The sequence below is a fragment of the Drosophila bipectinata genome, chromosome 2L (assembly GCF_030179905.1).
Source record: "Drosophila bipectinata strain 14024-0381.07 chromosome 2L, DbipHiC1v2, whole genome shotgun sequence".
Classification (NCBI taxonomy): Eukaryota; Metazoa; Arthropoda; class Insecta; order Diptera; family Drosophilidae; genus Drosophila; species Drosophila bipectinata.
This window is the reverse complement of record NC_091736.1, coordinates 1,135,900-1,163,859: the sequence shown is the minus strand read 5'-3', so window position 1 is coordinate 1,163,859 and position 27,960 is coordinate 1,135,900. Positions and strand designations below refer to the sequence as shown.

The following is a 27,960-nucleotide window of genomic DNA, read 5'->3' as shown; positions in this document are numbered from 1 at the left end:
CCATTCCCCCCGACTGCCAATCTGCAGCGGTGGGCGGACGCAAAAAAATATGCAATAAATTTTTAATTTAAATCAAGCCATCACGCGCCAAAGGGACTCGGGGTCGGGTCATTAAGAGAAGGAATTGCGGATTTATTAATGCAGGTGTGTCTGCAGGTATACTATATGTATTTAAAATATATGTACCTGTCTGTCCCAGTGATTTATGCGGATCAGCAGAGGAATGATTTTTGGTGGCTGTAGGTCGGAGATTCCAAGATGAAATTGGCATGGGGTCTGGAAAATATCAGAAAATAATTTAAAGCTTTGAACTAATATTAAAGGGCTTAAATATAAAGATTACTAAATCCCCCCTTTAAATCTATCTCTTATACTAGTTCTTTTAGACGATTCTATATGATTTATTTATCCACAAACAAGAGCTCTGTAACTGAAATCCCAAGGAATATCACTCGGCATCCACGTCCACTTTCAGAATCTTGGCCAGGTCCCGCAGCGTCTTGCTGGACGCCTCCATCTCGGTGCGTAGCTGGGAGAGGCTGATCTGCATCCGGGCCATTCGCATGTCGCCGGCCTTCAGCGTCACCTCCTGTCTGGTCGTAAGGCCGCCGGCATTGCGATGGCCTTGGGCCGGGAGCTGGCCCTGGTTGCCATTATTGGGATGGTGGGAGTGGGAGTGGCGGGGCCTGGACCGGGACTCTTGACGTGGGCGGGTCACAAGTCGATTGGTGGCGGCATTGATGTCGTCCTCTTCCAAATCGTCGAGAGCAGGGCTGGGGCTGCAGAGCGTCTTGGTTTTCGTTTCCGGCATTGTTTCGGGCGGGGGTGGGGGTAATCGTATTAAATTATCGTAACAGGAATTTGGTTTGCCGAAATTAGACGGAGACAGGTCGACAGACAACTGGAGGGTGTCGGGGTGCTTTCGAGGAGACTCCTTACTATATATGTTTGTCTGTGAGTCGGTTTGGCGTATCGAATTGTTTCAAATTGTTTGCTTTACTTGTGACATAATGAACACGGAATGCTGAGCTCGCACAGGATGTTCTGCCCTGCCTGGTGGTGGTGGTGTGGTGTCTGTGGTTCCGATATGACCGGGATTGGGGTGGGGAGGTGGAGGGCAACATGTGTGCGTTGGAGCATACCACTGAACTTTAATTACAATTAACCACAAATGATGTAGCGCTGCTGGTGACGGCGGTGGCGGCGGCATCGGCTTGCGGTCAGATCGGGGCCAACACAATGGGTACAACAAGTCGGAATTTCATTCAATCCCACCGACAATGGAACACCCTTACCAAGCCAGTCAATCAAAAGATTCTTTACATTCCAGCAAGTTGCAATATCGATGCTATAACTCTAGAACTTTTTTTTAAAAAAAGAGTGGGAAGTACATACTCTTTCTTAAAGCTAGTAGCCTTCCCCTACAGGATGAGGTATACCCTCCAGAGAAAAAATTATAAACATCAACCCATACAAGTATCAGAGAACAGGAGCAACAAGGACTCGAACTCGGACCACTCGGCCACATGGGAGGACATGGCATGCAACGGCCGAGGCAGCAACTCAGCTCCTGCCACTCATCTGGTCTCGGTCCCGGGCCCAGGGGGGTAGGAGGCAGCTTGGGGCACGCAATTAATTAAAAATACATGCCCCGTGAACGGGTTCCAGACATCCTGGCAGTCCGGTCCGGTCCTGTCCCGCCCTCCTCGTTCCTCATACCTCGCAAAGGTCCTGTCTCCTGGTCCTGCTCCTGCTGCATTAATTTGACCGCAAAATAAGCAAAGTATCCGGTACGAGGCATGACAGGACCATGGTGAATATTTTCTCAACGAGAAACGCTAAATGCATTACACTCGAGCTCGAGTTTCTCTATTTTTTTGTGTATTTATTCTGTAGGTTCTATTTTTTTTTCCTCCTATATTTTTATTTTTTGTCCTAGTTGGAGTGGTCAACATGTACTGGCTACTGGCTGGGGCTGGACGAAGTCCTTGTATCCTGTTATTCGTGCTGCTGACTGCTGCGTAAACTGCGTTCATTTGTAAACAACATAGTCATCGCTGGAAAACAAATACCAAGTCCAGCAGAAAAAAGCAAGACACCCAAAAGTTAGATACCCTTTCTCGTAGAATAAAAATACTAAAAAACCAACTAAATAAAATTATTTTAAAGTATAATAAAATATAACAAGAAAGGATATTGACAAAGGTCTGAAATTTTGATGAAATTGCAAATTAAAGTCCTTAGGGAAAGTCCTTATGTATGCAGGGAAAATAAGCAAGATAAGGCAAGGCAAGGACATCAAATAAAGTTAAGCAAACAAAGGCATTAAGTGCATTGATGTTGTTATTGTTGTTGTCTGCGAGTCCTGCTCCTCACTTCCATTCCGTGTCCTTTCGATGCCTTGCCCATTTAAGGGAAACAACTTCATTAGGCAAGTGCTCGACCGGCTCCATGCAGCCTGGTGCCCCTTCTAAGCCACTTTCTATCGATTTTCCAACCAATATTTCTCCAACCATTACGTCTCCAGAGTCCTTTTTATACGTTTTTGCGCTGTTTTGTGTATTTGCTGCTGCTCCTGGTGATGGTGCTGCTCCTGCTGGTGATGTTTTTGTAGCCCGTGTCTTGTCCGGACACCGTCGAGAGTGTCAAATGCCATTAAATGCCAACTAACCAGCAGCGGGCCGTGTCTGAGCGCAAAGTGGCTAGGTGAGAAAATACCCAGCCACTGATTGCCACAAGTGCAACCTGGATGGAGGATGGGAGATGGGGATTCACCCGGAAATTTCACTTACCTCTTACCTCGTGGCAAGACAAGAGTGGCAGGAGCGTTTTGACAGCGCTTTGACGACTCCGACTCCGACTCCGGCAGGTGTAAGCGAGTGTGACACAAACTTACACTTTGTTTGTTTAACAGAAAGGAGCTTTCTTCGTCCTTCGTCTCGAGAGCTAACCACTTCCGACAACAATCAGAATTTATTCTTCTCCGTTAAATTAGTTTTTTCCCTCAAGAAAGTGCCACAGACATCCTTTAAACTAAGATACCCCCAGCAACCTAAATCTGAGAGCCAGATTAATGTGATATATAACCAGGAATAGCATCTGGCAATCTGGCAGAGCATTCTACCAGAAAACAGACTGCAAAATTATGAGCATAATGATAATAGGGCTGATGATGAAAATCCCAATTCTTGCCAGGCGCTAATTGAATGCATGCTGCGCCATTCCTGCGCCGCAAGTCCTGCAGATCCTGCAGCTCCTGCAACCAACTAGATGATAAACGAGCCGGCCGAGAGTAATAGGAAACAAACAAGCATTAAGGCAAAAATATCTCTAAACAAATATTATTTACGAGCTGCTGGTCCAAAGTCCGAACCGGCGACTGGCAACTTTTGGCAACGGCAACGGCCAGGACGCCTACTCCATTTGCTTCCAAGTTTTGGTCCTCTTGGGGTATCCTTTCGGGATATATATTCGAATATTTACTGTGTGCCGGCGAGAATAATCAGCAACACCTCGTAAATCTACAAAAGGAGGCCGCGCGACAACATTTTTAGCCAAAAATAATCAGGAAGATTGCCAAAAAAAGGGGAGAAACCAGAAGGTTGCCCAGAAAGGACTGCCCAACGATGGAATTTAAATTAATTTCACTTAAAGGTGGGTAGATTTTTCATTAATTGGGATTTTTATAAAATTCATTTGCGAAATAGGCTTCGGAGCCAGTCTATCTGAAAAGCACAGCGCGAGCTGGAAGCTGGGGAGCGCCTCAAAGTAGGCAACACAAATAGGGCTTAACATACAGGCCGGCGGGCGAGAGCCGGAGGATGAAGGATGGCGGATGGCGGCCACTCAATCCCAGTTGTTCTGCTTCAACACTTTCGCACAAATACCAATCAACTGGCAGATGAATCAAGCGCAGGCGTTGGGCTGCCCAGTTAAGCCATTCCGACCCGACTCCCCATTTTTTGGACAGGCGACAAAACTGCGCCACAAAGCGCACGGCATGGGGCATGGGGGATGGGGCATGGAGTGTCCGGGGTGCACAGGACACAAGGGACAAGGGGGAGAAAACGCAGTGGATGTGGATGGCCTGGCAACAGCATCCAAAGGCAAACAACACACGAGAGGAAAATCAATAAAGTGTACGTTTATCTTATTTTCTCGTTGCATGGACCGAGATTCCCCCCCTATACCCCCCTTGATGTTGCCACTGCCACTTGCCACAGCTACTGGCTGGGCTATGTTGTCGTTTTATTCCTTCCCTTTCAAATATAAATATAAATCTTCGGCGCACTTAAGCCTTTTAAATGATAACAATGGCCGGGCCAAAAGATGGATCCCAGACCCGATCCCAGAGCAGCAGGTGCTCGCAGTGGACACCACCCACTCCCCAAAAAAAAAGTCCATGTTCCAGAGATATTCCATGAATTTATTATGCCTCCGCTTTAATAGAGTTTCATCGAAAAGTTTCCCTCCGAACAAATTATGAAATATACGGAGACAGCCTTTCGCAATTGAACGGAAATTGTGGTTGAAGTTCCAGGGAAGGAGTCGTGGAGTAGTGGAGTTCTGCAGCCAAAATGGGGAAAAAACCATCTGATAATAAAATGCCAATTTATGGGTTGGGGGGCAAGAACCAAAAAGTTTCAGTTTCGTTTTGTTTTTGTGTTTGGCCATCCAACAAGTTTGGGAAACTATTTAAAATGTTTCCAGATGTCTGGGAAAATAATTTGCTGCTCTGGAAGCTGATTAAATCAAAGTTAATTAAATATTTTCTAAAAGGTGTATTAAAGAGTTCTCTATAGGACATATTCTTGACTTCCATAACCGTTTTTCCGGTTCTTTTATCCCCTTTGTATGCTCCGAGGCCATTCAAACCCCATTTACCTGGCCTCTGACCCTTTGGATTCAAGTTGGCAAAAAGAAATGCATTTATGCAAAATAACATCAGTGCACTAGACCGTTATAATTGTCATATTAGACAGGAAAATCCATCGACGAGCTCCTGTCCTGCCAGAGGAAGTGTTGACGGCCAGAGAATTCTAGTCCGGTCGGCAGCCGCCAGCCACCTGCCGGCCTGGCCGACCTGGCAATGTAGAAAATTGCTTAATTTAGCGCAAAAATTATCCACTGGCCAAACGGGGGACTCAATTGCTCCTGGCTGGGCTTGGCCGGGCTAACAAGCAACCCCTTGCCAGATAGTCAAACGAACAAAATTCTCGAATGACACGACCGGGTTGGGAGTAACTTCATTCCATTTTGTACACAGGTTTCCTCCGGAAGTATTCGCACTTTCACACATTTATGATTTACATTTGAAAACACACACCCAAAGACCAAAATCCGATTGCAGTTCCGCACCCGTCATGTTGAATCCAACGAGCCAGAGTCCCCCAGATGGTAGCGCCACCCAGGAGGTTGGGCAGACGGAGCAGCGCCAGGTGGAGGCATCTGAAGCTCAGCACTTGGGCTGGAGCTCCGACCAACAAGCCGATCTGCAGGATCTGCAGGTGTCGCAGGAGCAAGTATTCGGCTACCTCACCGAGATTCACCTGAGCCACAAACAAATCACCAAGCGCTTCGTCGAGCTGCTCAACCTCTTCGAGGACTACAACAAGATCCTGGAGACTGGGAGCGAGCACTATGGCGGCAGCCCGGAACAGTTTACCGGGAAGGAAGGTAGGTCTACTCTTTAGTTTTAAAGATTATCTGGAAACTGGCTGTTTTTTTGGTTGGCCGGAAACTGAGCCTAGACTCTAGGGTTGTCAGTCTTAATTAACCAAATTAAGATTAATTAACTTTAATTATTTACATGAAAGTACTCTTAGCTCTTTGCTAGTGCAGTTTTTATGTTTCAAAATAATTAAAATCCAATAAAGTTTGTAAGTAGTGATATAGGCCCAAAAAAGGACTTACTGCGAACTATCTAGTTAGTTTTAAAATTGAAAGCTTAATATTTATTGCACATTTGCACATTTAAAGCAGAATTTTAGTAGAAATATTTCATGATTTATTGGGAATTAAATACTATATAGTATTCCACAGTTAATACCTTCCTACTACGTATAGTGAATAGTACTGGATATCATATACTATATAGTACTTCAAACTATATTATTCATTTTATAAATAATATATTTTATTTTACACCACCTATGCAAACTATGGTATAAATAGTGCTACCTTTATTGATAAATTGTATAGTTTCCAAACTCATAGATACTTTTCAGTAAAATAGAGATAGCTATACCTTCAAAAAGAGTACCGGTTATTATATAGCTTTTACTATTTCTAAAATATATTAAATAATAATTTTTAAATTTCATTTTAGCCGGCGACCAGAATTTATATAAAACATCTTTATCGAGCCTAATGCAATTATCTGAGTGCACGATCAAGCCCTATGCGGACTCCAGCCAGGCGGTGACCTGCGAGGTGAGCAGCCAGACCTCCTGGAGCGCCCTGGAGCAGCGGCAGGCGGACGTGAAGGAGCTGGAGGCTAGGCTGGCCCAGGCGGGCGTGGGCGATTCCGTTCAGGTGGACATCGACAAGCCGAGCAAGCTGCAGCAGCACACGATCCACATCGAGGTGGAGTCGGTGACATCGGCAACGGCAATGCAGAGGCCTCCGCTGCGCCAGAGGATGTGGCAGGTGGTCGTCCAGACGGCAGACACGATAATGGCCTGCGCCTATATGATTGGCGAGAACTTCACCTACGTGCTCTTCATTGTCCTGTGCCTGTGGTGCCTCTATCTGTTGATGGGCCACTACTACACCTTCCTGCAGACGAACGTCAGCCAGCAGATCGACCTGAAGCGCGACCTGGTGAAGGCCCATCCCCAGTAGATATTTGCATTAAGATTGGTTTAGTTTCACTCTCAAATAAATGACAAAACAAGTAGAAGTAACCCGGCAGAGCAGAGAACTGGGTAACGGCGGGGTTTATCGCAACATATTGGGGGTGCAACAACACATGATGGCGAGACTACAGTAGAGCGCCGAGGCAAAGTCCGTCAGCATGTAGCAGAAGCGATCGGCCAGCGGCGCCCGACCCAGCACATTGGGAATGGGAACGGCCACGGCATCGATGAAGATCGTTTGGCGGGTCAGCTCGCAAGGTGCTGGTCCCGATCCCGATCCCGGTTGGCCTTCGCTGGCGTTCACAGGCACTGCTTCCGGCTCCTGTCTCCTAAGCCGCGGCTGCTCCGTCTGCACGCCGGTTGTCTCGAGCACCTTGGGCCGATACGGCTTCTTGAATACCTCAACCTCATCGTCCGAACTCCCTACAGACTACAGATTAGATTTCAGATCCTATCAGTAGTAGTGGATCTCACCTTCCGCCAATGCCTTCGTCATCCAACTGTGCCAGTTCCTCTGCTTGAGAGCAGGATTCGGTGTGTTCTGTAGAGTACACGAACTGGACTTGGCCATCACACTGCCGGTAGCGGGATCCTCGTCGTCCTCGAACTCATCCGCCGGCTGGAAGCCGAGTATGTCGAAGAGCCGCCGGCAGGTGGACGGCTGTTCGGAGAGCTTGAGCGGCTCGTTGACGGCATCCTGAACCAAGTCGCCAATCAGCGAGTTAACAACAACCGCCGTCTGTGGTGGCCCTCTGCCCGCCATCAAACTTAACGCGTCCACAGATGAAATTTTGAAATGTTTCCAATGTTTCCTTATACCAAACCGAAATCAACATTATTCCGGTGACGTGTCTGTTTGGCAACTGTCACAACGATTGGTACAAACAATCGCCCAAAATTTTCAGTTTCTTTCAAAAGCCGACACATTAATGGACAAACGGAACGATGATCAGAACCAGGAACAGGATCACTCGTCGTCCAAAACTGATCTAGAGGATCATGTGCCAATATGTGTGGACGTGGAGGGAGGAGGAGGAGGATCTGCATCAAGGGATGACGATCGCCCCAGCCACTCTTGTGTGGTGTATCTGCCAGATGTTAATGTGGAGTCCACAGAAACAGAGTCACAGCATTCAGGTTCGTGCCTTACCCTAAAGGATCTTCCGCAGGGTAATCATTCTGAACCAGAAACTGGACCAGATGCTGCGGTGGACCAGCCACCAGATGGGGACTCGGCCCAAATACGACATCTGGCGGCTGCGAACGGCGGTCCGGGCATGGATGTTGTGGTCTACATACCGGGCAAGGGTCCCGACCTCTCCAGGCATGTCACCTTCAACATTGACGACGTCCCCGGCACCAGTCACGAATTGGAGGCCAAGGAGGAGAAGTCCTCCGCAGAAACGACCTCCAACAGGCGGCTGCACAACATCCTGGAGATGCTTTACCGCTTCGGTAACAACATGGACTCCATGGCCCTCCAGGAGGCGAACAGGAAACATCGACGCCGATCGTCGAGAAGCCCGGCGAGGCCGACGGTGATTCTGCAAATGCCCCAACTGAGCCACCTGGGCACCCAGACCACGGAGCTGATTCCCCACCACCACCTCGGCAGGCTGAGGCTGGACGTGACCACCGTGCAGGGCGAGAACCTGCCGCCCTGCGAACGCATCCAGCACACGATCATCATCAGTGGCAACAACATGCCCCCGAATCCGCCCCTGGTCCAGCAAACGTTGTGGGCCCGAATCAAGCGGACCATCGGCGACTTTGCCGCCGCCTTCTGCCTCTGCCTCCAGGTGAACAAGGACTGTGTCTTCTGCCTGGGATTCTTTGTGGCGTTTGTGATCAGTGCCAGCTTCCTCACCGCCTTCTTCTATCGCACCCTCAACTTTACCACGTCCCCGGTGCGATTTGTCTCGGTGGAGCCCTCTATGGCCGGCACCATGCACTACAATCTGGCCACCTTGCGGTTCAATGGCGGATACTACTACATATACAACAACAACCAGCGTAAATTTCTTTGATGTTTCTGCTCCAAGCCATGTCCTCCTCCATGTCCCGACCCATTAAAAAGGCAAGGTGTCTTGTGGAATAAAATAGTTTTGGGTATTTAAAATTAATAGTTTAAGGTCTTGTAGTTATACCCGGTACTTGTAGGGGTTAAGCTTAGTTTATATCCAAGATATAGGGAAAATCGGGCTATTAGAGAAGTTATAGTAAGCTTAGAAGCACCCAAAAGTATGCCATTTTAAGTAAACTTCATAGAAGGAAGGCTGTTGAGCGGTAGACATGAGTACCGGGTATCATATCCGTTGGTACTTCCTTTAGGTCTATAAAGTCCTCGTTCCTATAGGACAGTCGGACATCTAATCGAACAAATCTGGCTATTAGAAGAGTTATAGTAAGTGGCTTGTTTGAAAGCACCCAAAAGTATCCTATTTTATGAGTGCTAGTCAAGAGTACCGGGTATCATAGCGTTGGGAAACCATACCCTTCCGTACTTCTTTTAAGTCCCTATAGGTCAGTGAGTTTTGAAAGCCTCACCGAAATCCCTCAATCAAAGAGCTTCCAGTCGCTTTGCTTGTTGTTTTCCAGGCTTGAAAGTTTGTGACTTTTCCCTGGCTCCCCATCACCCATCCCCCAGCCCCCATGCCCAGCCAGTGCCCCATTTGTTTTCTACTGTTTTCTCGGGCATTCTGCAAACTTTTGCATTTAAACTCTAGACAAAACGTCATAGGGCCCAGGACCGGGCCCGAGACCGGACCCAGCGGGCGGAGAGCGAGTGTAGGCCTTGTGTCCGGCTTGACTTTGCCTGACAATGGGTCACACACACAAAAAGTCGGCCTTTGGGTACGGGAAATTGGCCACAAAACGTTCGTCGCCTGCTGTGCAGGAGCAGGCGGTAACCGAACTTTTTGGCAAGATGCCCGGGCACAAAGGAATTATTGTTAATATAGGCAATGCCCGGCCCAGGCCAGGCCAGGCCCGAAGCCGAGCCGGACCAGCTACAAGCCGGGGGTCGTCTTTTGGAATATAATTTATTTATGCGAAATATGGCAAAAGTATATATTTTTTTTTGAGAGGCCATACCAAAGTAAACAGAATTCTGCATACACTTTTGTAAATTATTTGTTTAGGTTCTTGAAGTTAACAATATTTTCCAGGAATCTATAATCAGATTTCCAGACTCGGGGCTTAAGAGCTCAGATAAGCTTAAAATTTATCGAAAACATTAGGTCTTGAAATAGGGGAATACCATCGGATGGTCTTGGCTTGACTTTCAAGTGAAAGAAGCCATATCCGCCAGGGAATTAACTTAAATTGTATTGACCCGTCGGATGTCGGAGATGGCGAATTCAGCTAAATTGAATCGGACATGGTGCTATATATTTATGTTCTTGGCTTTTGCCAAATCAACATACATACATTTCTGGCACTGTATGCTCAACGAACTATGGTTTGGGGACAATTAAAGTTCCCCAAAAATATATCCATATTTTAAAACATACTAAAGTGGGTTTTTGGGGGAGTTCTGGCTGTGTGGAGGAGACCGAGACTTGGGACCGGGAATGGCTGTTTGACTTCAATGGGTGAACAGAGCGACACGGGCTTCCGCTGGCAGGAAATTGAATTGCACGAACACGCGAAATTACATCATTTTGGAACCACGGTAAACAATTTCCCGTTTACACCTAACCGTTTTTTTATACCATTTCTCTTACTTTATGCAGAGGACGTATGTATATATATTCTGGTGCAACCAAATTTTGACAGGGAAATTTTTCGTTGCCTAGGTTTTTCCTCCTCTGACTCTGACTCCAATCCTTGTTAACGGCAATTTGTGCGAAAATATCAATTTCACTTTTTTCCATTTTCATGCCATTCTTTATTATTATGTGTGGGTGTTTTGGGTGTTTGGGTTGTTTGGGATTTTGGGTAACAAGGCACCCACTACCCGTGTGTGTTGGCTTGTTTGTTTGTGTAAAGAAAAATGGCGGAATTGCAAAAAAAAAAAAAAAATACTAGCATTTGATAACAACAAAGGCAGCCAAAATGTCTGCAGAACCAAAAAGACTGACAGCCAGCATATAGAGATCCAGATACATAGATACATTGATACCCATGCTATGGTATGCTAGGTTTAAAAAAAAAAAAAAAAGAAACATCTAGAAGAGAAGAGTAGAGAATCGAATCGGTGGAGGGCCAAGTGCCACTCCCACTTCGGGAGGGCCCTTAGCGTTCCACTACGAACATGGCAGCCCTGTCAAGTTTGAAAGGATTATTGCCACTTGCCGCTTACGGCGAACGTTCTTAAAATGTAACACGTTTCAAACAAGTTTAGATACGTGTGTGTTTTGTGTCTGTTAGTTGACTCTGGCTGGCCATCCAGCCATCCAACCATCCAACCATCCAGCTATCCAGCTAGCTCTCTGTATCTCAGTCGGTATCTCTTCGGGCCAACGGCTATGTAAAAAGTCATCAACGGGGGCCAGTTTGCCGAGGCCTAGGAAAGAGCAAAAAAAACAGAAAACGCCGACTGGTTTGACGGGCTTTTTTCAATGGGGGCTCAGGCTCAGGCTCATTCGCTCGCGACCAAAACCAAAACTAAAACCCAAAACCAAAACCAAAAACAAAAACAACAAATTAAAACGATGGTCGGATTGCTGCCCTCCAGTTGCCGACCAGGTCCAAGTCCGAGCTCGGCTCCGAATCCGAATCCAATTCCAATTCCAATTCCTACTCCAAGCGGTCATAAAAATTCGCGCTTACCCTCAAAGATTTCGGTGCTTCGGTGCAAAAAAAATAAAGAAATGTTAGACTTTGAGATGCTCTAAGCACGCAAGCCCCCAAAAAAAGACAACCAGAGTCGCCAAATATCAAAGAATTTCTGGCAAATACGCCCTGGCCAGAGGACGGGGGGAAATTGTGTAAGATTGATGGGAATGCTGAGGTCATTCATCATGCGATTCTCTTGATTGGACATTTCACGGGCTTGATAGACGGAGGTTTCAAAATACATACATTTGCCCATGCATATATATTTGTTTGGGGATTATCCCCCCCAGTAGCAGCTCAGGGAGGGGTGTGAGTGAAAGGATTTAACAACAAAAAATGTCTCATAATCATTAGGTATTACAGAAAATAAATCCAAAGCTTACAGTTCGATTCAATTCGGAAGTGACATGTTCAGACATGCTCAGGTTTTCAATGAAGCAAGGTGAATTTTAAATTTCCCGGGTACTTAGCCGTGTTTTAAACCTTTTCTTATCAAGAAAGGGGTTGACTCCCTTTGAAATTCTTACATTGAGTTCCTTATGTGAGAACTATATTTTCTCAACGATATACATATATTTAAAAACAAAGCTTTAAGATCAACTCATTTAAAAACAATCACGATCAAACACGCTCTAATTTTTAATTCCCAAAGTGAATTTTTAATTTCCCTGAGATTTATTCGTGTTTCAAACCTTTTCTTATCGGAAAAGGGGTTGCCTCCTAAGTTTTAAAATAGCTCTTAGTAGTCATATTAAAAATAATTCTTCTAAGAATTTCCTTTTAAAATTCTTACATTAAGTTTATGAATTAAAATTTTAAAGTTTAATTCATTTCGAAACAGACATGTTCAAACAAGCTCGGGTTTCCCTTTCAAAAAGTGCATTTATCAAAGTTTCCAACCTTTTTTCCTAATTCCAACCTAGTCTCTTAAGAACCACCTCTTAAAACTAGTTAGTACGTTCACTTTAAGTAGATTATGTGACCACTTTTTTATCGCAGGACACATGGGACACGATATCAGATGCACTCGGTAACCAAATTCCCATTTAATTAAAAGAAAATTCAATTAATTTCCCTTGGCAATCGCCAGCGCTGAAAACAAATTATCTGGTGTTGGTTCCAGGCACTAAATGACCTTGCAAAATGGCGCTGTTTTGAAAGCTATTATATGGAATGACGTACGGATTCCATATCTGAAGCCTTTCGATAATTACATTGACACTTGAATCATTTCAAGCACCGAGAACTGATGGGTTTTCTACAAAAATAAAAATACGTTTGAAATGAATTCCTTTTCAGGACGAACTGGGTGTCGGAATGTATTAAATTATTCAATTTATGAATAATTGAATCTTATTTAATTCGTTTTAAAATCGCCACACAAAAAGGCAAAAAGTTCACCGTCGTAAAGGAGAGAGGGATCATTAATTTTGCAAACTTTTCGCACTCATTTCGTGCCACTGCTACCTGCTACCTGGTACCTGCAGACGGTGCTGCACAGGAAATTCGAACGACCCTCGGTTCACCCAATTTTACGACTGCAGGGTATTTAAAATTTAAAAAACTTTAAAGTACGCGGCGGGGAAGCACTACTCACCTTTAAGAGTGGCTGCTTGCATTTGTGTGCGAGCGTCTGGCTGTCAGCTGCATCGGTGTGTGTGGTGGGTGTATGGGTTGGTGTGTATCTGTGTGAGAGCTCGGCGAATGCAGGCAGGCAAGGCAGCTAGATGATGGAAGCGACTGCACAAGCGATGCTGCACATCCTGGCGGCCATCTTTTCGAGGGGCAGAGCTAACATTTCAACTTGCCTGCTGCCTCACATGTTGTAGTTGCCAGCTTTTTTCCCCGTTCTAGTTGTTGTTGTTGTAGCTTCGGCTGTTTGTTCATCAACTTTATTGTTTTCTTTCGATTAACACTTCAGCTGCATGGATATATGGATATATGGATATTTATGGATAAATTCATTTATTTATGTGTTTTTTTTTCAAACGGTTTTTACGAGCGAGTTGATATTGTTAAATTGATTTACGGCTGGCCGTGCGCACAAAATCAGGTTTTTGGCTTTATGATTTGGACAACGAAAAACGCAATAAATAAATAAATAAAAATAATAAAAATAAAAACAGCAACGGAAGCCCCCCATATACTCGGGGGGCAAAAAAAAAAAAGCTTTTGAAAGTGGCCCACGCAGGCGGCAAATAGCAATAGTTGAGAAATGAGATGAATAATAGCGAAAAAAAAAAAAAAAAAAAAAAAGACAAATTAAAGTGTAATAAAAAAAAAGAGGTCTAACCACTTTTTTTCTACTCTTGGTCGGCAAACAGCTGAAAAAACAAAAAAAAAAACTGTCGACGAACCTTTTGGCGAGCCGGTTTCCACTGCCAGCGAGAACCCAGCGTAATAGAGCCACCGAAAAACTAACTGAAAATCCGGTGGAAAAACCAATGGAAAAGTCAGGAAAAACCAAAAAGCCAATGCCGAACAAGTTGCGCCAGCAGCTGATACCCGGAACAAGGAGAACGGAGAACGCGCCTCAAAAGGACAACCTGAGCAAAGGACCTGCAGCCGGGCACTGAATCAGGACGTAAGCTTATGTAAAGCCGACTGCCAGCTGCCACGAACGGCTGTAGCAGTGGCAGAGGCAGAGCTCAGACCATTTTCCGGCATTACTGCCAAAGTAAGTGCGTGCGAGCGGGACGCCAGCAATGCAATTTTTCGGGCCAAAGTCAGGCAGTTAACCAGCCTGCTGCTGCTGGTGCCTGTAGCTCCTCCAGCTCCTAGCTTCCAGCTCCCAGCTCCCAGCCCCCAGATCCAGGCAGTGTGCGTGTGCTGGTGTTCGGCGGCCGATGTACCACGTTCGTGTGTGGCGCCTGCGCACTGCCCGCACAGCTGACGGCGGAGAGCACAGGAGCGGAGTTTTTAGAGAGAAGTGAAAAAAGTAATTTTCAAGAATTGGAAAATATTTAATTGATTTTAGCCAATTTTAGCTTAAATAAGGTAACAAAATCTATAATTTTGAGGAATATATTATAACGTAATTACGAAAATAGTAATTAAATAAATCGTATTTTTTTTACATTTATTTTCTGTACAGTTTTTATTTAAGGACCTTCTCTATAATATATAAATTTCATGTCTAGGGCCCTTGTGTACCCTTAGTCCGCACCTGACTCGAGAGGTAAACTGCTGTTGCTAGGCGCTCGACGCTGCTGTCGTCGCTGTCGCCACCTCTGCCGGCGTCGACTGCAGAGCCAGCTGATTATTGTTGGCCCGTGTGGGAAGCTCTCAGTGGGGTTGGGGTTGGGGCTGGGGTGGGGGTAAATATTTCCCGAAAAGTAACGGCTCATTCGGGCAAGAGCAAACCGTTTGAGTTTCCCTATTGATTTTAGGCGCTGCATGCAAGATCTATGCATTCTGGGGAGACTCTGGGAAGTGGAAAGGGTATCCGAAGCTCAAGAAGAAGAGGCAGGTGAAGCGCAAACAAGTTCTGGGGCGGCACAGTGGGGCAAGTCGGTGACCACTGTGCGTCAGCACAAACGATTCCTGCAGTTAAGAATCTAAATTCGCATTTGCAGTAAATGTTTGCACACCTCCACCGCCCCCCCTCCCGCGATCTACATATGTACTTCTCAAAAACCTGTTTTTCTTGAGAATTATGTTGTTGTTTCTTTTTCTTTTTTTTTATCGCCGATGCCACTTGCCACCAGTTCAAAACTATTTCGAAACTTTTGCTTGCTAACCGCTGTTGTTGTTGTTTTTGTTGTTTAAGCTGTTTTTGTTTCTTTTTCTGTTTATCGCACAGGGATGTTGCTACCGTTTGGATTGTTTGGGTTTTGGTGTTGTTGTTGTTGTTGTCGCGTTTACCTTTTACATGTCACGCGACTAACACCTACACACACATACACACGCACGCACTCGGAGGACGGAGAACTCGGACCGACACGGAACTAACTAGAATTGTTGATTGCAAATATCGCCGAAAGGATATTTGTTTTTTTTTAGTTATTGTTAAATTTCTTGCCGATTTTAGTGAATTCAGTCGCAAGCAAGTCACTGGGCGACTAAAAAAAATACGAGCTTCGTTTTTGTTGGAAGCCATCCAACCTTGTCCGAGTTGGCTTGCAACCAGATTTGGTTCGTCCCTCGCCAGTGTTGCCATCTACCCGAAAAAAGGACAAATATTAAAAGTTAAAATTAATAGATTGACTACACGCTAAAAATGACAACAAAAAAAAATACATTTTTTAAATCATTTTCCAGCAATACAATTTTTTATATTTAATTTTTATTCAAAAATCCACAAGCTTTTGCCGGTCACTTTTCAAGGTGCCCGTCTCTACTTTTTATCGATTATACCATAAACTTAATACTAGATTTTATAAAAATTTTACATTAGCATTTCAAACAATTATTGCCGGACAATACAATACAAGTCAAGTTTTTCTAAAAAATTCCCTTTTATGGGAAAATAAAACTATTGGTTCATGGGCAACCGTTAGAGGAATCCGAAAAATACCAAATTTTCTTTTGGTATTTACTTTTTTTCTATATATTGCGCCAAATTAGATTTCTTGCCTATCAAATTTGAATCTATTTTTAATTACGACATAATTTTAAATATTAAAAGAAGCTCTAATAATATTTTGTAGCTAAACCTAAATAGAAAGCTGGTCCCTTATAAAGGTTAATGGAATTTTCACTTCTGGTATTTCCCACTTGCGTTTACGGTCACACTGGCGTCCCCTCGATTTATTTTGTGAAATTATCAATATTTTGTGAAAAAAATGGGATCCTCGTCGACTGGAAAAAAACACAAAAAGGACAAGAAGAGCAGGCACCGGTCGCGCTCGCAGGAAGAGGAAGATGCAACCCTCGACCTCACCGACGACTCGGGGTCGACGCGTCACAGACACCACAAGCATAAGAAGCACAAGGACAAAGATAAGGAGCTCCGGGACTCCTACGAACACAGGGAGCACCGCGAGCATCGCCACAAGCACCACAAGCACAAGGAGCGCGAGCGTCCAAGCGAAGTCATCTCTTTGGAGGAATCGGACTCGGACAGTAAGTGTTTGACCTTTTTGGTTACGCGACTAGTGCAGGCCTTGACCACGGGCGATTGCCTCTTGGCGGCGGATCCGGCGGAAAAGCGATTAAACTGATCAATTTCGGACCGCCTGGGCCCGGCAATCGCCTTGGCGCTGCACTCTCCCAGTTCTGGATGTACTAAACCGATCGTTGCGTTCTCCGCCCCCTTCTCCCTCTTTTTCTTGCAGGTGTCGCGCAGCTACTGCTGGAGCAGATTGTGAGTGGGAGTGGCCAGGCGGCACATGCGTTATATATAAGAAGCGATGCAGCAACTTTCCGATAGACAGCTCTAACCTGTGATTCTTCTTTGCAGGTTCGGATTGTGTGGAGGTCCCGGTGCAGGGTGAACAGACCAGGCTGAAGGAGTCGTCCAACCGCGACAGGGAACGTGAATCTGCTCGAGAACGGGAGCAACTGAAGGAACGGGAGCTCAGAGAGCGGGAGAAGGAGCGCGACAGGGAGCGGGAGCGGGAGCGTGAGGACCGTGAACGCGAGAAGGAGCGCCTCAGGGAGCGCGAAAGGCAACTAGATCGCGAAAGAGAACGTGAACGGGATCGCGATCGCGATAGGGAGAGGGAACGGGAACGAGAACGAGACCGGGACCGAGAGAAGGAGCGCCTCAAGGAGCGGGAAAAGGAACGTGAACGAGAGCGTGATCGAGGAGAACCTACTGCTCCACCTCCGCCCCAAATCTCCAGGCATGCTGACTACGAGTCCCGGCGAGAGCGAGAGATCGAGCGGGACCGAGAGGCCCGTAAGCGGTCTGGAAGGGAAAGGGAGCGGGAGCGGAACCGCGAACGTTCGCGTTCAAAGTCTCCGCCGTCAGCGGCTCGCAAGCCCTCAACCTCTTCTCGTTCCTTCTCGCCCATACCCGAAAATGGTGCTGGCGATGTCCTGTCCATCGAGGAGACCAACAAACTCCGTGCCAAGCTGGGTTTGAAGCCGCTGGAGGTAGATAGTGGGCCCAGCAAGGTGACGCCTTCCGCCGGAAGCAGCAACAGTCAGCAGGAGGCCAAGAAGGCTTCTGGCGAAACGGCTGATCTCTCCTCCTACAAAGACGAGTGGGGCGAGTTCCTGCACAAGCCGGCCGACAACCTGAAGGAGAAAAAGGAGGCAGAGAAGCTGCGCGAAAAGCTGAACCAGCGCAAGGAGAAGCGATTCCTAGAGGAGCGTTTGGCTCGCATAAAGACACTTGGGGAATCCGACGAGGAAACCGACAATGTGTCCAAGTGGGTGGACAGGAATAAGAGGGTGGTTGATGCTCGTGAAGAAGCCAAGCGTAAGGTGGGTATATAATCTTTGTTTACTTTATTTTGGGGTTTAATGTATACCCTTCCACAGGCCAAAGAATTGGAGGAACTGGATGAAGCCTTTGGAGTATCTGAGCTTCTGGAGCAGGAGAAACGGAAGGCTCGTCAACAGGCTTATGGCGATAGGAATTTGAAGGGTCTGCGGGTGGACCACGACATGGATGACTTCGGCGAAGGACGAACAGTCATCCTTACTCTAAAAGATCAGGATGTTCTCAACGAGGAGGAGGGCGACACTCTGGTCAATGTCAACATGCTCGACGAAGAGCGCTACAAGAAGAACGTGGCCAACAAAAAGCTGAATCCTCTCAGTTACGGCTACGATGTGTACGAGGAGCAGTACGACGAGCTGGGCAATCCTATCGAGCGTTCGGTTCTGGAAAAGTACGATGACGAGATCGAGGGGCAGCCGAAGAAGCGCAAGAACTTTGTGATTGGCGAGAACGTAGAAGAGGAGAAGGAACACAGACGGAAGCTGTTGGAGATAAAAACTAAGCTGGCTGGAAAACGTTTGGAAACCTTGGAGGACACCAACTTGCAACTGGCATCGGATACTTACAGCACAGAAGAATTGGCCAAGTAAGGGGATATACTATTCCTTTATATCTTATATCTAATAATTGCTTTAATCTTTAAGGTTTAAGAAGCCCAAGAAGAAGGTGAAGAAACTGCGCCAGAAACTTAAAGCTGAGGACCTTGAGCCTTTGCCGGAGGCTGGAACTTCATCCAACTTTGGCAGTCGCCATGGACGCTATCGGGATCAAGAGGATGCTGAGATGGAGGACGTGAAGCCAGAGATCAAACTAGAACTGGAAGATGACGACTTGGAGCGGGTTCTGTCCAAGGCTCGCAAACTTAAGCAGAAGGAGAACATTATTAAGAAGCCGCTGCCCATTGACATTGAGGCCATTCAACGGGAAATAAAGCCCGAGCCTGTGGAGGAGCCCAGTTCCGGGGTCATTCTCACCGGTGTGGATGGCAACATTGTCCTGAACGCCACGGCCGAGTTTTGTCGCACTCTGGGCGACATTCCCACCTACGGCATGGCGGGTAATCGTAACGAGGACTCCAACGATATGATGGACTTTGAGAAGACCGAGCAATCGGAGGAGCACATGGACACGAATGACGAGCCTACTCATAGTCATGGAACTTGGAATTCCGTAAATCCCGATGAAGTCATGCAGCCCGCCGATTTGGATAATCTGGGTGAGGACCTAGAGGATCGTGCCATTCTGGACGAGGAGCCGGATGTGGGCGCTGGTGTGGCAAATGCCTTGCGCCTGGCCCTGTCCAAGGGCTACCTGGAGAAGGAGGAGAAGAACCGGCCAAGCAATACCAAAATGGCCCATTTGCAGGCCAAGAACTATTCCATCGAGGACAAGGCAGCTGGGTAAGTGTAGACCTTTAGACCTGTAGACCTTAGTGGTAGACCTTTCGAGATCTTGAAGGGATTCGTTTTTATATTCATTGCTATTCCAGTGAGGACGACAAGGTTAACCGGCGCGATCGCTTCCACTCCGGGCCCATTATGGAGTTCAAGGACAAGGACGCCTTCAAGCCCAACGTCAAGCTGGACTACATCGACGACAATGGTCGCATCTTAAATCTGAAGGAGGCGTTCCGCTACTTGTCGCACAAGTTCCATGGCAAGGGTCCGGGCAAAAACAAGATTGAGAAGCGTCTCAAGAAAATGGAACAGGATGGGGTAGGTTAACCTTCATACAAAGTTAAGACTTTAAATTAATATTATTCCCTTTTTTAGTTAATGAAAACCATGAGCTCCACCGACACCCCACTGGGCACTCTTACTATGTTGCAGCAGAAGCAAAAGGAGACCAAAACCGCCTACGTTGTGCTCAGTGGAAGCAACAAAAATGGGGTCGGAGTCAGTGGCTCTTCGATAGCGAAATTTAAGTAGAAAGGCACCAAGGAATGCGACTTCATTTACCCAGATAACCATAACCAAATGCAATAGATACTTCCAAAATCCGCGTACTAATTAAATACCTAACTATGTCTTAACTCTCCAGCCAAGCATACAGCCCAAATATGTAATTCTCTTCATATTTATTCAAATACACTTATGGATTTATCTCAAAATATGAACATGGATGGGTGGATCTCCTTTGGTAACTGAAACTAAACACAGAAGATTAGAGATATTTCAGATATGAGGATGTCATAACTTACAATTGAAGGAGGACCCCATTAATGTCCTCTTTCCACCCTGAACCATCTCGAACCTCTGCAAAGACTTGCCACAATTCATTGTGTTGTGGGTATTGGAGAATATCCACTGACAGTTACTTGCTCCATATCGTATAAAGTTGACCTCCACCTCGTCCACATTGGGTGGGGTCATGGAACCATACATAATCATGTTAGTCTTGTTGCCATCTCGAACAAAGTCTAAGCCACCGTACCCGAATATTAGGGCTTGCAGAAAACCTCCGATTCCGGTTAGGAAATTGGCCGATCCCTCGTATCCGATGGGGGTTTCACTCCACACCTTGAACTCCGGACGCACATAGCTCTTGTAGCCCCGCTCAAAGTACTCATGGGCCCGCGTATATTCAACGGTGCGCAGGTAGTTGGCGGCGAACATGGACCAGGTCATGGCAGGTCCGGATTCTCGGGTCACATTGGCATACATTTTGAGGTCATTGAGGTGGGTGGAGCTGAGGGGGAGACGTGAATGAATTAAGGGATGGGCTTTGGGGTTAGGTACCCTCACCTCGTATCAAATTTCAGAGGAAATCCTAAAAGAATGGTATCTGCTTGCTTTACAGTCGTGTTTGGAACATAACCCAGATGCTGGGGATGGTAGTTTAGTTCCTCATCCCGCAGGATTACCAGGCGGTTGCTGACCCGGGTCCACTTTTCGAAGAGTTCCGTGCTCGTATTTCCACACATCTGACCAGCCCATGCGGCAAAGTCCAAGGCAATCTTGGCCACAGCGTTGGTGTAAACATTGTCATCAACATCGGGATGGTCCTCGTCGGGTCCCATCACTCCCAGGAAGTGGCAGACCTCCTTGAGCTCCTCGCAGGCTGCTCGGCTCACGAGGAACTCGGCCACCTCAGCGGCAATGGGCCAGGCCTTGTCGCAGGTCCAATCGAAATCCGCCGATTGGGCAAAGAACTTTTGCAGGGCGAAGGATATGTCCGGGGAGATGTGGATCTCATGACGAGCCACCTCGGGACAACAGGGATTCGTTACTTCAGTGCCAGTGTAGGCACTCTCCCAGGGAAATCTTCAAGATTAGATTAGTAGGTTTTAAAACTTAAGTAGGATTGTGGTTCTCACCTGGCTCCCTTGTATCCTGAAGCATAGGCATGATACTTGGCTGCTTCGAGTTTCCGGGTGCGGTAGTCCAGCACCTGTTTCCCATACTCGTATCCGAATTGTATGACCACTGGCAGCATCCAGATCTCTGTATCCCAGAAGTTGTGACCCTGATAGTCGGCCTCCAGATTGCCACGCCCCAAGCCCGTGGGACTGAGGCCGAAGAAGGGCTCGTTCTCCTGGTTGGTCTCCAGCGATGGCAGGGAACTTGCCAAATAGAAAATTCCGGCATTCACAATCTGTGACAGCTCCAGGACATCATCGCCTCTCAGTTGGATGGAGAATTCGGAGTCCCAGAACTTGTTCCATGATTCGGTGTGTTTCAGAAGAAGGCTCTTGGCGCTCAATTGCAGCACATCCTGGAGCTCCTTTTGGGCCATACTCTGCTGTCGGTCCATGGTGATGATAATGCGGTGAGACAACTGATCTTGCCAGGTAGGCCACTCCAGCTGCTGAGGCTGCTCCAAAGATTCACTAAAGAAGACAAAGATCTCATGTGGTTTCGGCTGGAATTTCTCAAACTCCAGGATCTCTGTTTGGCCACGAAGGATTCGATAATCTTCGCTAGAAGCACTGCCATCGTTAACCACCACAAACTGGAAGGCATCACTGGAGCTGCCGGGGTATTGAGTTAGTTTTAAATATTGAGGGGCTGTAAGGGAATATAATTTAAATTTTCTTAAAAATTAATTAAAGAGAAAATACTTACAATTTACTCTCGCCTTTCTGTTGGTTAGTCTGGTAGCCACCACTTCGTAGACCAAAGCTCTATTGTAAAACTTGTGCGGATAGGTCCTCTGCTCCAATGTGATTCCCAGGCTTCTGAAAGTGGTCAGGGATCGGAAGTAACCATCGCGGAGGTTCATGTCGTAGCTGGTTCCATTGATGGCCACATCCTCATCCGTGGTGCAGCCAAATCTATCACAGACTTGGGTAGTGATATTCAGCCAGTTGGGGATCCTGGCTCGTTTGCTATTTCCTCCGGCTCCATTGTAAACCCCATTCATGAAGATGGCATCGCCATAGACAGTATAGCCCAAGTGGCCATTGCCCAATGTGGGCATAAAATTCAAGTCTGAGGGAAGGCTGTAATATATTATTGGAAGAGTTTAAAATATACCATATATATACTAAAGAACCCAAGGAATCTGTTTTTAAAAATAGTTTTTCTTTTTAAAAACCACATTGTTCAGAAGTGTGTTCTATTAATAGTATTATCCTTCTTCGTAAAATAAAATAAAAATAAATAAATAAAATAAAATATTTGTAACCCTCACCTGTAAGTTTGAAGCAAATATGGTGCCGGTACTTCAGCCAAATAACCCCTTAAGATTAATAAATTAACGACAAAAACAAGTATTTTCCTCATAGTTTCGCGATCCGCTCTATGCAAAAGTCCAAGGGGTACTGATTCCACATCTCTCTTTGGCAAGTTGCAATCCACTTTTCTATGATAAGACCATTGATAATGGCACTTAATCTCGCAGCAGGGGATTCCGGGTGGTTGAGCTGAGAATTGCAATCAGTGGAATTTGAATTTTCGCAGCAAACTTTCCTCACTCAATCTTCTAAAGTGTTTCTTATCATTCTAACTTACTTGAAAATTAGTCTTATAAAAATATTAATTAAGTGGGATTTCATTATCTAATCGATTAGAATGATTAGTTGGCATATCAGCATAAGAAATAATATGATTGATTGCAATTCTTCAAGCGATTGAGCAATACATTAAGATAATTACACCCTTGCAGAGGCAACACCTTGCAGGTACATTTTGACACACCAATTTTCACTACGATCGTAAAACAACATTTTCAAGGGATCCCCTTACGAAAAATGGACAAAAAATCTAAAAAATATTTTGTCTCAGGATTTTGATGCAGAATGATGGAGAATCGATCCAGAAATCGTTTAAAACACTCCGCTTAAGAATCGGATGAGAATTGGGGAAAGATATAGTCATCGCAGAGGGCCCTATAGGGGAAAACCCCATTTCCAGGCATCCCATCAGGAAAAATGGACAAAAAATTGAAAAAAATATTTTGTCTCAGGATTTTGATGCAGAATGGTGGAGAATCGATCCAGAAATCGTTTAAAACACTCCGCTTGAGAATCGGATGAGAATTGGGGAAGATATAGTCATCGCAGTGGGCCCTTTAGGGGAAAACCCCATTTCCAGGGATCCCATCAGGAAAAATGGACAAAAAAATGAAAAAATATTTTGTCTCAGGATTTTGATGCAGAATGGTGGAGAATTGATCCAGAAATCGTTTAAAACACTCCGCTTGAGAATCGGATGAGAATTGGGGAAGATATAGTCATCGCAGAGGGCCCTATAGGGGAAAACCCCATTTCCAGGGATCCCATCAGGAAAAATGGACAAAAAATTGAAAAAATATTTTGTCTCAGGATTTTGATGCAGAATGGTGGAGAATCGATCCAGAAATCGTTTAAAACACTCCGCTTGAGAATCGGATGAGAATTGGAAAAGATATAGTCATCGCAGTGGGCCCTATAGGGGAAAACCCCATTTCCAGGGATCCCATCAGGAAAAATGGACAAAAAATTGAAAAAATATTTTGTCTCAGGATTTTGATGCAGAATGGTGGAGAATCGATCCAGAAATCGTTTAAAACACTCCGCTTGAGAATCGGATGAGAATTGGGAAAGATATAGTCATCGCAGTGGGCCCTATAGGGGAAAACCCCATTTCCAGGGATCCCATCAGGAAAAATGGACAAAAAATTAAAAAAATATTTTGTCTCAGGATTTGAATGCAGAATGGTGGAGAATCGATCCAGAAATCGTTTAAAACACTCCGCTTGAGAATCGGATGAGAATTGGGGAAGATATAGTCATCGCAGAGGGCCCTATAGGGGAAAACCCCATTTCCAGGGATCCCATCAGGAAAAATGGACAAAAAATTGAAAAAATATTTTGTCTCAGGATTTTAATGCAGAATGGTGGAGAATCGATCTAGAAATCGTTTAAAACTTTCCCCTTAAGAATCGGATAAGAATTGCGGAAGATATAGCCATCGCAGTGGGCCCTGTAGGGGAAAACCCCATTTCCAGGGATCCCATCAGGAAAAATGGACAAAAAATTGAAAAAATATTTTGTCTCAGGATTTTGATGCAGAATGGTGGAGAATCGATCCAGAAATCGTTTAAAACACTTCGCTTGAGAATCGGATGAGAATTGGAAAAGATATAGTCATCGCAGTGGGCCCTATAGGGGAAAACCCCATTTCCAGGGATCCCATCAGGAAAAATGGACAAAAAATTGAAAAAATATTTTGTCTCAGGATTTTGATGCAGAATGGTGGAGAATCGATCCAGAAATCGTTTAAAACACTCCGCTTGAGAATCGGATGAGAATTGGGAAAGATGTAGTCATCGCAGTGGGCCCTATAGGGGAAAACCCCATTTCCAGGGATCCCATCAGGAAAAATGGACAAAAAATTAAAAAAATATTTTGTCTCAGGATTTTGATGCAGAATGGTGGAGAATCGATCCAGAAATCGTTTAAAACACTCCGCTTGAGAATCGGATGAGAATTGGGGAAGATATAGTCATCGCAGTGGGCCCTATAGGGGAAAACGCCATTTCCAGGGATCCCATCAGGAAAAATGCACAAAAAATTGAAAAAATATTTTGTCTCAGGATTTTAATGCAGAATGGTGGAGAATCGATCCAGAAATCGTTTAAAACACTCCGCTTGAGAATCGGATGAGAATTGGGGAAGATATAGTAATCGCAGTGGACCCTATAGGGAAAAACGCCATTTTCAAGGGGTCCCATCAGGAAAAATGGACAAAAAATTGAAAAAATATTTTGTCTCAGGATTTTGATGCAGAATGGTGGAGAATCGATCCAGAAATCGTTTAAAACACTTCGCTTGAGAATCGGATGAGAATTGGAAAAGATATAGTCATCGCAGTGGGCCCTATAGGGGAAAACCCCATTTCCAGGGATCCCATCAGGAAAAATGGACAAAAAATTGAAAAAATATTTTGTCTCAGGATTTTGATGCAGAATGGTGGAGAATCGATCCAGAAATCGTTTAAAACACTCCGCTTGAGAATCGGATGAGAATTGGGAAAGATGTAGTCATCGCAGTGGGCCCTATAGGGGAAAACCCCATTTCCAGGGATCCCATCAGGAAAAATGGACAAAAAATTAAAAAAATATTTTGTCTCAGGATTTTGATGCAGAATGGTGGAGAATCGATCCAGAAATCGTTTAAAACACTCCGCTTGAGAATCGGATGAGAATTGGGGAAGATATAGTCATCGCAGTGGGCCCTATAGGGGAAAACGCCATTTCCAGGGATCCCATCAGGAAAAATGCACAAAAAATTGAAAAAATATTTTGTCTCAGGATTTTAATGCAGAATGGTGGAGAATCGATCCAGAAATCGTTTAAAACACTCCGCTTGAGAATCGGATGAGAATTGGGGAAGATATAGCCCTCGCAGTGGGCCCTATAGGGGAAAACCCCAGGGATCCCATCAGGAAAAATGGACAAACAATTTTTAAAATATTTTGTCTCAATTTTTAAAATATTTTGTTTAAGGTACTCCGATTGAGAATCGGATAAGAATTGCGGAAGATATAGCTATTACTGTGGATCCTATAGAGAAAAACCCCATCTTCCGCCACTTCCGCCCTAACTTAGTTTTCTTGTTTTGTTTTTATTTTAATAAGAATTTATCAGAACTGTACTACAATGTATTATTATGTATCATTCTCGAAGACTAACTATTGTGAAGGAAAGTCTTCATAAAATCAAAATAAAAAATTTTTCCAAGAGGAGTAAACTGTTTTTTGCCTCAATGCCGATAATATTGTCCAGTAACCAAGGGCGATTGGAATTCTTCCCAAGCAAAGAAAACTAAAAAAAAATTTATGTAAAAAAGACAAGAAAGGAATTTAGACACCCTGCCATAGTTTTTATTGCCTCGCACTTAGAGATCTAAATGGCAGACAAGAAATCAGCATGGATGGGACAAGATTATCAAGACAAAGATTAGGCCTGACCCAGAGAGTAGTGATGCGAGTACTGAATGGAGACACAATCATGGGAAATCGTCTAATGCGAGTGCCAGGGAAGGTACTCAAATATAAAACAAGAATAAAAGTCATTAAAGATTGACTACTGTCAGGTGGCTCGGGTCTGATCTTGGTGGCTGGGTGGCCCTAGACTACATTCTTTTCACTGTTTTTCCAGAGTGTCTCTCTTTTTTATTATTATATTTTCATAATTCCTAGTTACAGGGTAATTATGGCCTTTGTGTCGACTCTAATTACCTGGGAGTCATCGTCTGCCCTTTCCCACATTGGATGTTTGGATGAAGCTCTTGTTGAGCTTTAACTCCAGCTGGCATCATACCTCCCACCCCGATCCGGAGTTCGGACAACATATCCGAAATATTCAACGCCATCTTAGCATCTGACAACGAAGCGTAACCAGGAAAGAACCGACTGGCAATAACCGATATGCGTTCGTGACTAGAAGAACCCCATTTGGCGGTTCGGTTGCCCCAATATCCATACATATGTACTTAGTGTGTTGCTTTCCTTATTTTTACACCAAAACTAAATTTTCGTTTTTTATAAATAGCGTTTATAGCTTTTTATAAATAATATAACATTTTAAAATTTTTCTTAAAAATAATTTGGGATTTTTAAAGATAGGACAACAGTCCCCGAGAATTAAAATATATCTATATTTTATCGTCATTTTCAAAGAATTATCCTATACTTTTTTTTATAAAGACAACTATTTTAGAGACTATTTTTTCCAGAGTGCATCTGTATCTGTCCCAGTATCTTACTATAGCTCTTCTCTTTCCGTCTGTAAGACTCCGAACTTCGGTTCAGCTGAGCTCTGCACTAATTTTAATGACGTTACGCCGCGATAGGTTTTCTGCTCAAGATCCATAAAGAAATGCTCAGGTGTTCGTTCTCCAGTTGGTCGGATCCGTACCGCCTGGTACAGTCTTCTGTGCTATTACTTGTGGTCTGGGTTGGCACGAGATCTCCATCACAGGGCGTTACAAAGAGGGTCTCCTCTGTGATTTACCCTTTTTTTCCATTGAATCATCCCCCGCCACATGTGTGTGCTATATAGTTTACCGAACTTTTCAAGAAGTTAAAGTCAGAGTTGTATCGCGATGTTGTCGCTTGCCGGAGCGTAACTGAAATATTAAAACATTTTTTTCCTTTTTTTTTTACCTTTTGTTATTTTCAGCCATTTTGTTAGTGGTTTTGAGGCAGATTTTTTTGTTTTTCTAGGTTTATTTGACGTGTTTTTGGTTGTTATTTGGTTGTTGTTTATTTTTGCCAACCTGTTGGCCGAAAAGTCGCGTCGAGAAATTTACGCAACGAAGCGTTACCAATGAGTTTCCGCTTTTGGAGGCATTGGGCTTAGTTTTTTGCCATCAAAAGTTGGTAATACCATACCTTTGGCCAAACAATAGAAAATTTCTATATGTTTGTAGGTATATTTGGGAGTAGAGTTAGAAAGAGCTAGAAAAATTAAAGTTTAGGCCATTTTTTTATAGGGAATTTAAGGTTT

At 44.9% G+C, this 27,960-nt stretch overlaps 7 protein-coding genes across 13 annotated transcripts in view; 3 read left to right on the top strand and 4 right to left on the bottom strand.

The window, feature by feature from the left end:
• B4 (imaginal disc development protein B4) overlaps positions 1-15,685 on the bottom strand; it is a 42,393-nt gene extending 26,708 nt beyond the window's left edge. For 2 of the 7 annotated variants that reach the window (XM_017250073.3, XM_070276861.1), the window contains exons 1-3: positions 15,501-15,685; positions 13,234-13,557; positions 187-276 (exon numbers count right to left, since the gene is read on the bottom strand). Coding sequence is in view for 1 of the 7 variants with exons in the window: in XM_070276861.1 (XP_070132962.1) it covers positions 187-276; positions 13,234-13,255 (112 nt within the window). In the remaining 6 variants the exon portion in view is untranslated. Of the gene's footprint in view, positions 1-186; positions 279-13,233; positions 13,698-13,993; positions 14,009-15,500 lie in introns of those variants that run through there. The other 5 variants (XM_070276859.1, XM_070276860.1, XM_070276857.1 and 2 more) reach the window with 4 other exon arrangements.
• LOC108131267 (uncharacterized) lies at positions 378-1,011 on the bottom strand. Its single transcript, XM_017250080.3, has one exon. It carries the CDS (start codon positions 809-811, stop codon positions 449-451), a length of 363 nt encoding a protein of 120 aa, XP_017105569.2. The 5' UTR covers positions 812-1,011; the 3' UTR covers positions 378-448.
• Positions 5,193-6,901, top strand: LOC108131263 (uncharacterized). Its single transcript, XM_017250076.3, has 2 exons — positions 5,193-5,676; positions 6,329-6,901. The coding sequence occupies exons 1-2, from the start codon at positions 5,364-5,366 to the stop codon at positions 6,841-6,843; spliced, it is 828 nt and encodes a 275-aa protein (XP_017105565.3). The 5' UTR covers positions 5,193-5,363; the 3' UTR covers positions 6,844-6,901.
• On the bottom strand, positions 6,847-7,620 carry LOC108131264 (uncharacterized). Its single transcript, XM_017250077.3, has 2 exons — positions 7,332-7,620; positions 6,847-7,280 (listed from the first exon to the last, which is right to left on the bottom strand). Exons 1-2 carry the CDS (start codon positions 7,618-7,620, stop codon positions 6,940-6,942), a joined length of 630 nt encoding a protein of 209 aa, XP_017105566.2. The 3' UTR covers positions 6,847-6,939.
• Positions 7,787-8,976, top strand: LOC108131262 (uncharacterized). The gene has a single exon (XM_017250075.2). The coding sequence runs from the start codon at positions 7,787-7,789 to the stop codon at positions 8,882-8,884; it is 1,098 nt and encodes a 365-aa protein (XP_017105564.2). The 3' UTR covers positions 8,885-8,976.
• Positions 15,686-16,351: 666 nt separating the features above from the next.
• Positions 16,352-20,143, top strand: LOC108131348 (U4/U6.U5 tri-snRNP-associated protein 1). Its single transcript, XM_070277191.1, has 6 exons — positions 16,352-16,700; positions 17,038-18,008; positions 18,066-18,613; positions 18,672-19,427; positions 19,517-19,742; positions 19,800-20,143. The coding sequence occupies exons 1-6, from the start codon at positions 16,421-16,423 to the stop codon at positions 19,953-19,955; spliced, it is 2,937 nt and encodes a 978-aa protein (XP_070133292.1). The 5' UTR covers positions 16,352-16,420; the 3' UTR covers positions 19,956-20,143.
• LOC108131349 (protein-glucosylgalactosylhydroxylysine glucosidase) lies at positions 20,127-22,774 on the bottom strand. Its single transcript, XM_043212758.2, has 6 exons — positions 22,660-22,774; positions 22,092-22,468; positions 21,344-22,034; positions 20,772-21,290; positions 20,228-20,715; positions 20,127-20,170 (listed from the first exon to the last, which is right to left on the bottom strand). The coding sequence occupies exons 1-6, from the start codon at positions 22,749-22,751 to the stop codon at positions 20,127-20,129; spliced, it is 2,211 nt and encodes a 736-aa protein (XP_043068693.1). The 5' UTR covers positions 22,752-22,774.
• Positions 22,775-27,960: the final 5,186 nt, after the last annotated feature.

Excerpts from the sequence above, each read along its gene's own strand:
- LOC108131349 (XM_043212758.2), bottom strand. The coding sequence starts at position 22,751 with ATGAGGAAAATACTTGTTTTTGTCGTTAATTTATTAATCTTAAGGGGT. Across the intron at positions 22,469-22,659 it reads TATTTGCTTCAAACTTACAG|CCTTCCCTCAGACTTGAATT; the intron begins GTGAGGGTTACA and ends AATATATTACAG. Across the intron at positions 20,171-20,227 it reads AATGGGGTCCTCCTTCAATT|TTACCAAAGGAGATCCACCC; the intron begins GTAAGTTATGAC and ends GTTTAGTTTCAG.
- LOC108131267 (XM_017250080.3), bottom strand. The coding sequence starts at position 811 with ATGCCGGAAACGAAAACCAAGACGCTCTGCAGCCCCAGCCCTGCTCTC.
- LOC108131348 (XM_070277191.1), top strand. The coding sequence starts at position 16,421 with ATGGGATCCTCGTCGACTGGAAAAAAACACAAAAAGGACAAGAAGAGC. Across the intron at positions 18,009-18,065 it reads GTGAAGAAGCCAAGCGTAAG|GCCAAAGAATTGGAGGAACT; the intron begins GTGGGTATATAA and ends ACCCTTCCACAG. Across the intron at positions 18,614-18,671 it reads AGCACAGAAGAATTGGCCAA|GTTTAAGAAGCCCAAGAAGA; the intron begins GTAAGGGGATAT and ends TTAATCTTTAAG.
- LOC108131264 (XM_017250077.3), bottom strand. The coding sequence starts at position 7,620 with ATGGCGGGCAGAGGGCCACCACAGACGGCGGTTGTTGTTAACTCGCTG. Across the intron at positions 7,281-7,331 it reads GACGAAGGCATTGGCGGAAG|GGAGTTCGGACGATGAGGTT; the intron begins GTGAGATCCACT and ends TGTAGTCTGTAG.
- LOC108131263 (XM_017250076.3), top strand. The coding sequence starts at position 5,364 with ATGTTGAATCCAACGAGCCAGAGTCCCCCAGATGGTAGCGCCACCCAG. Across the intron at positions 5,677-6,328 it reads ACAGTTTACCGGGAAGGAAG|CCGGCGACCAGAATTTATAT; the intron begins GTAGGTCTACTC and ends ATTTCATTTTAG.
- LOC108131262 (XM_017250075.2), top strand. The coding sequence starts at position 7,787 with ATGGACAAACGGAACGATGATCAGAACCAGGAACAGGATCACTCGTCG.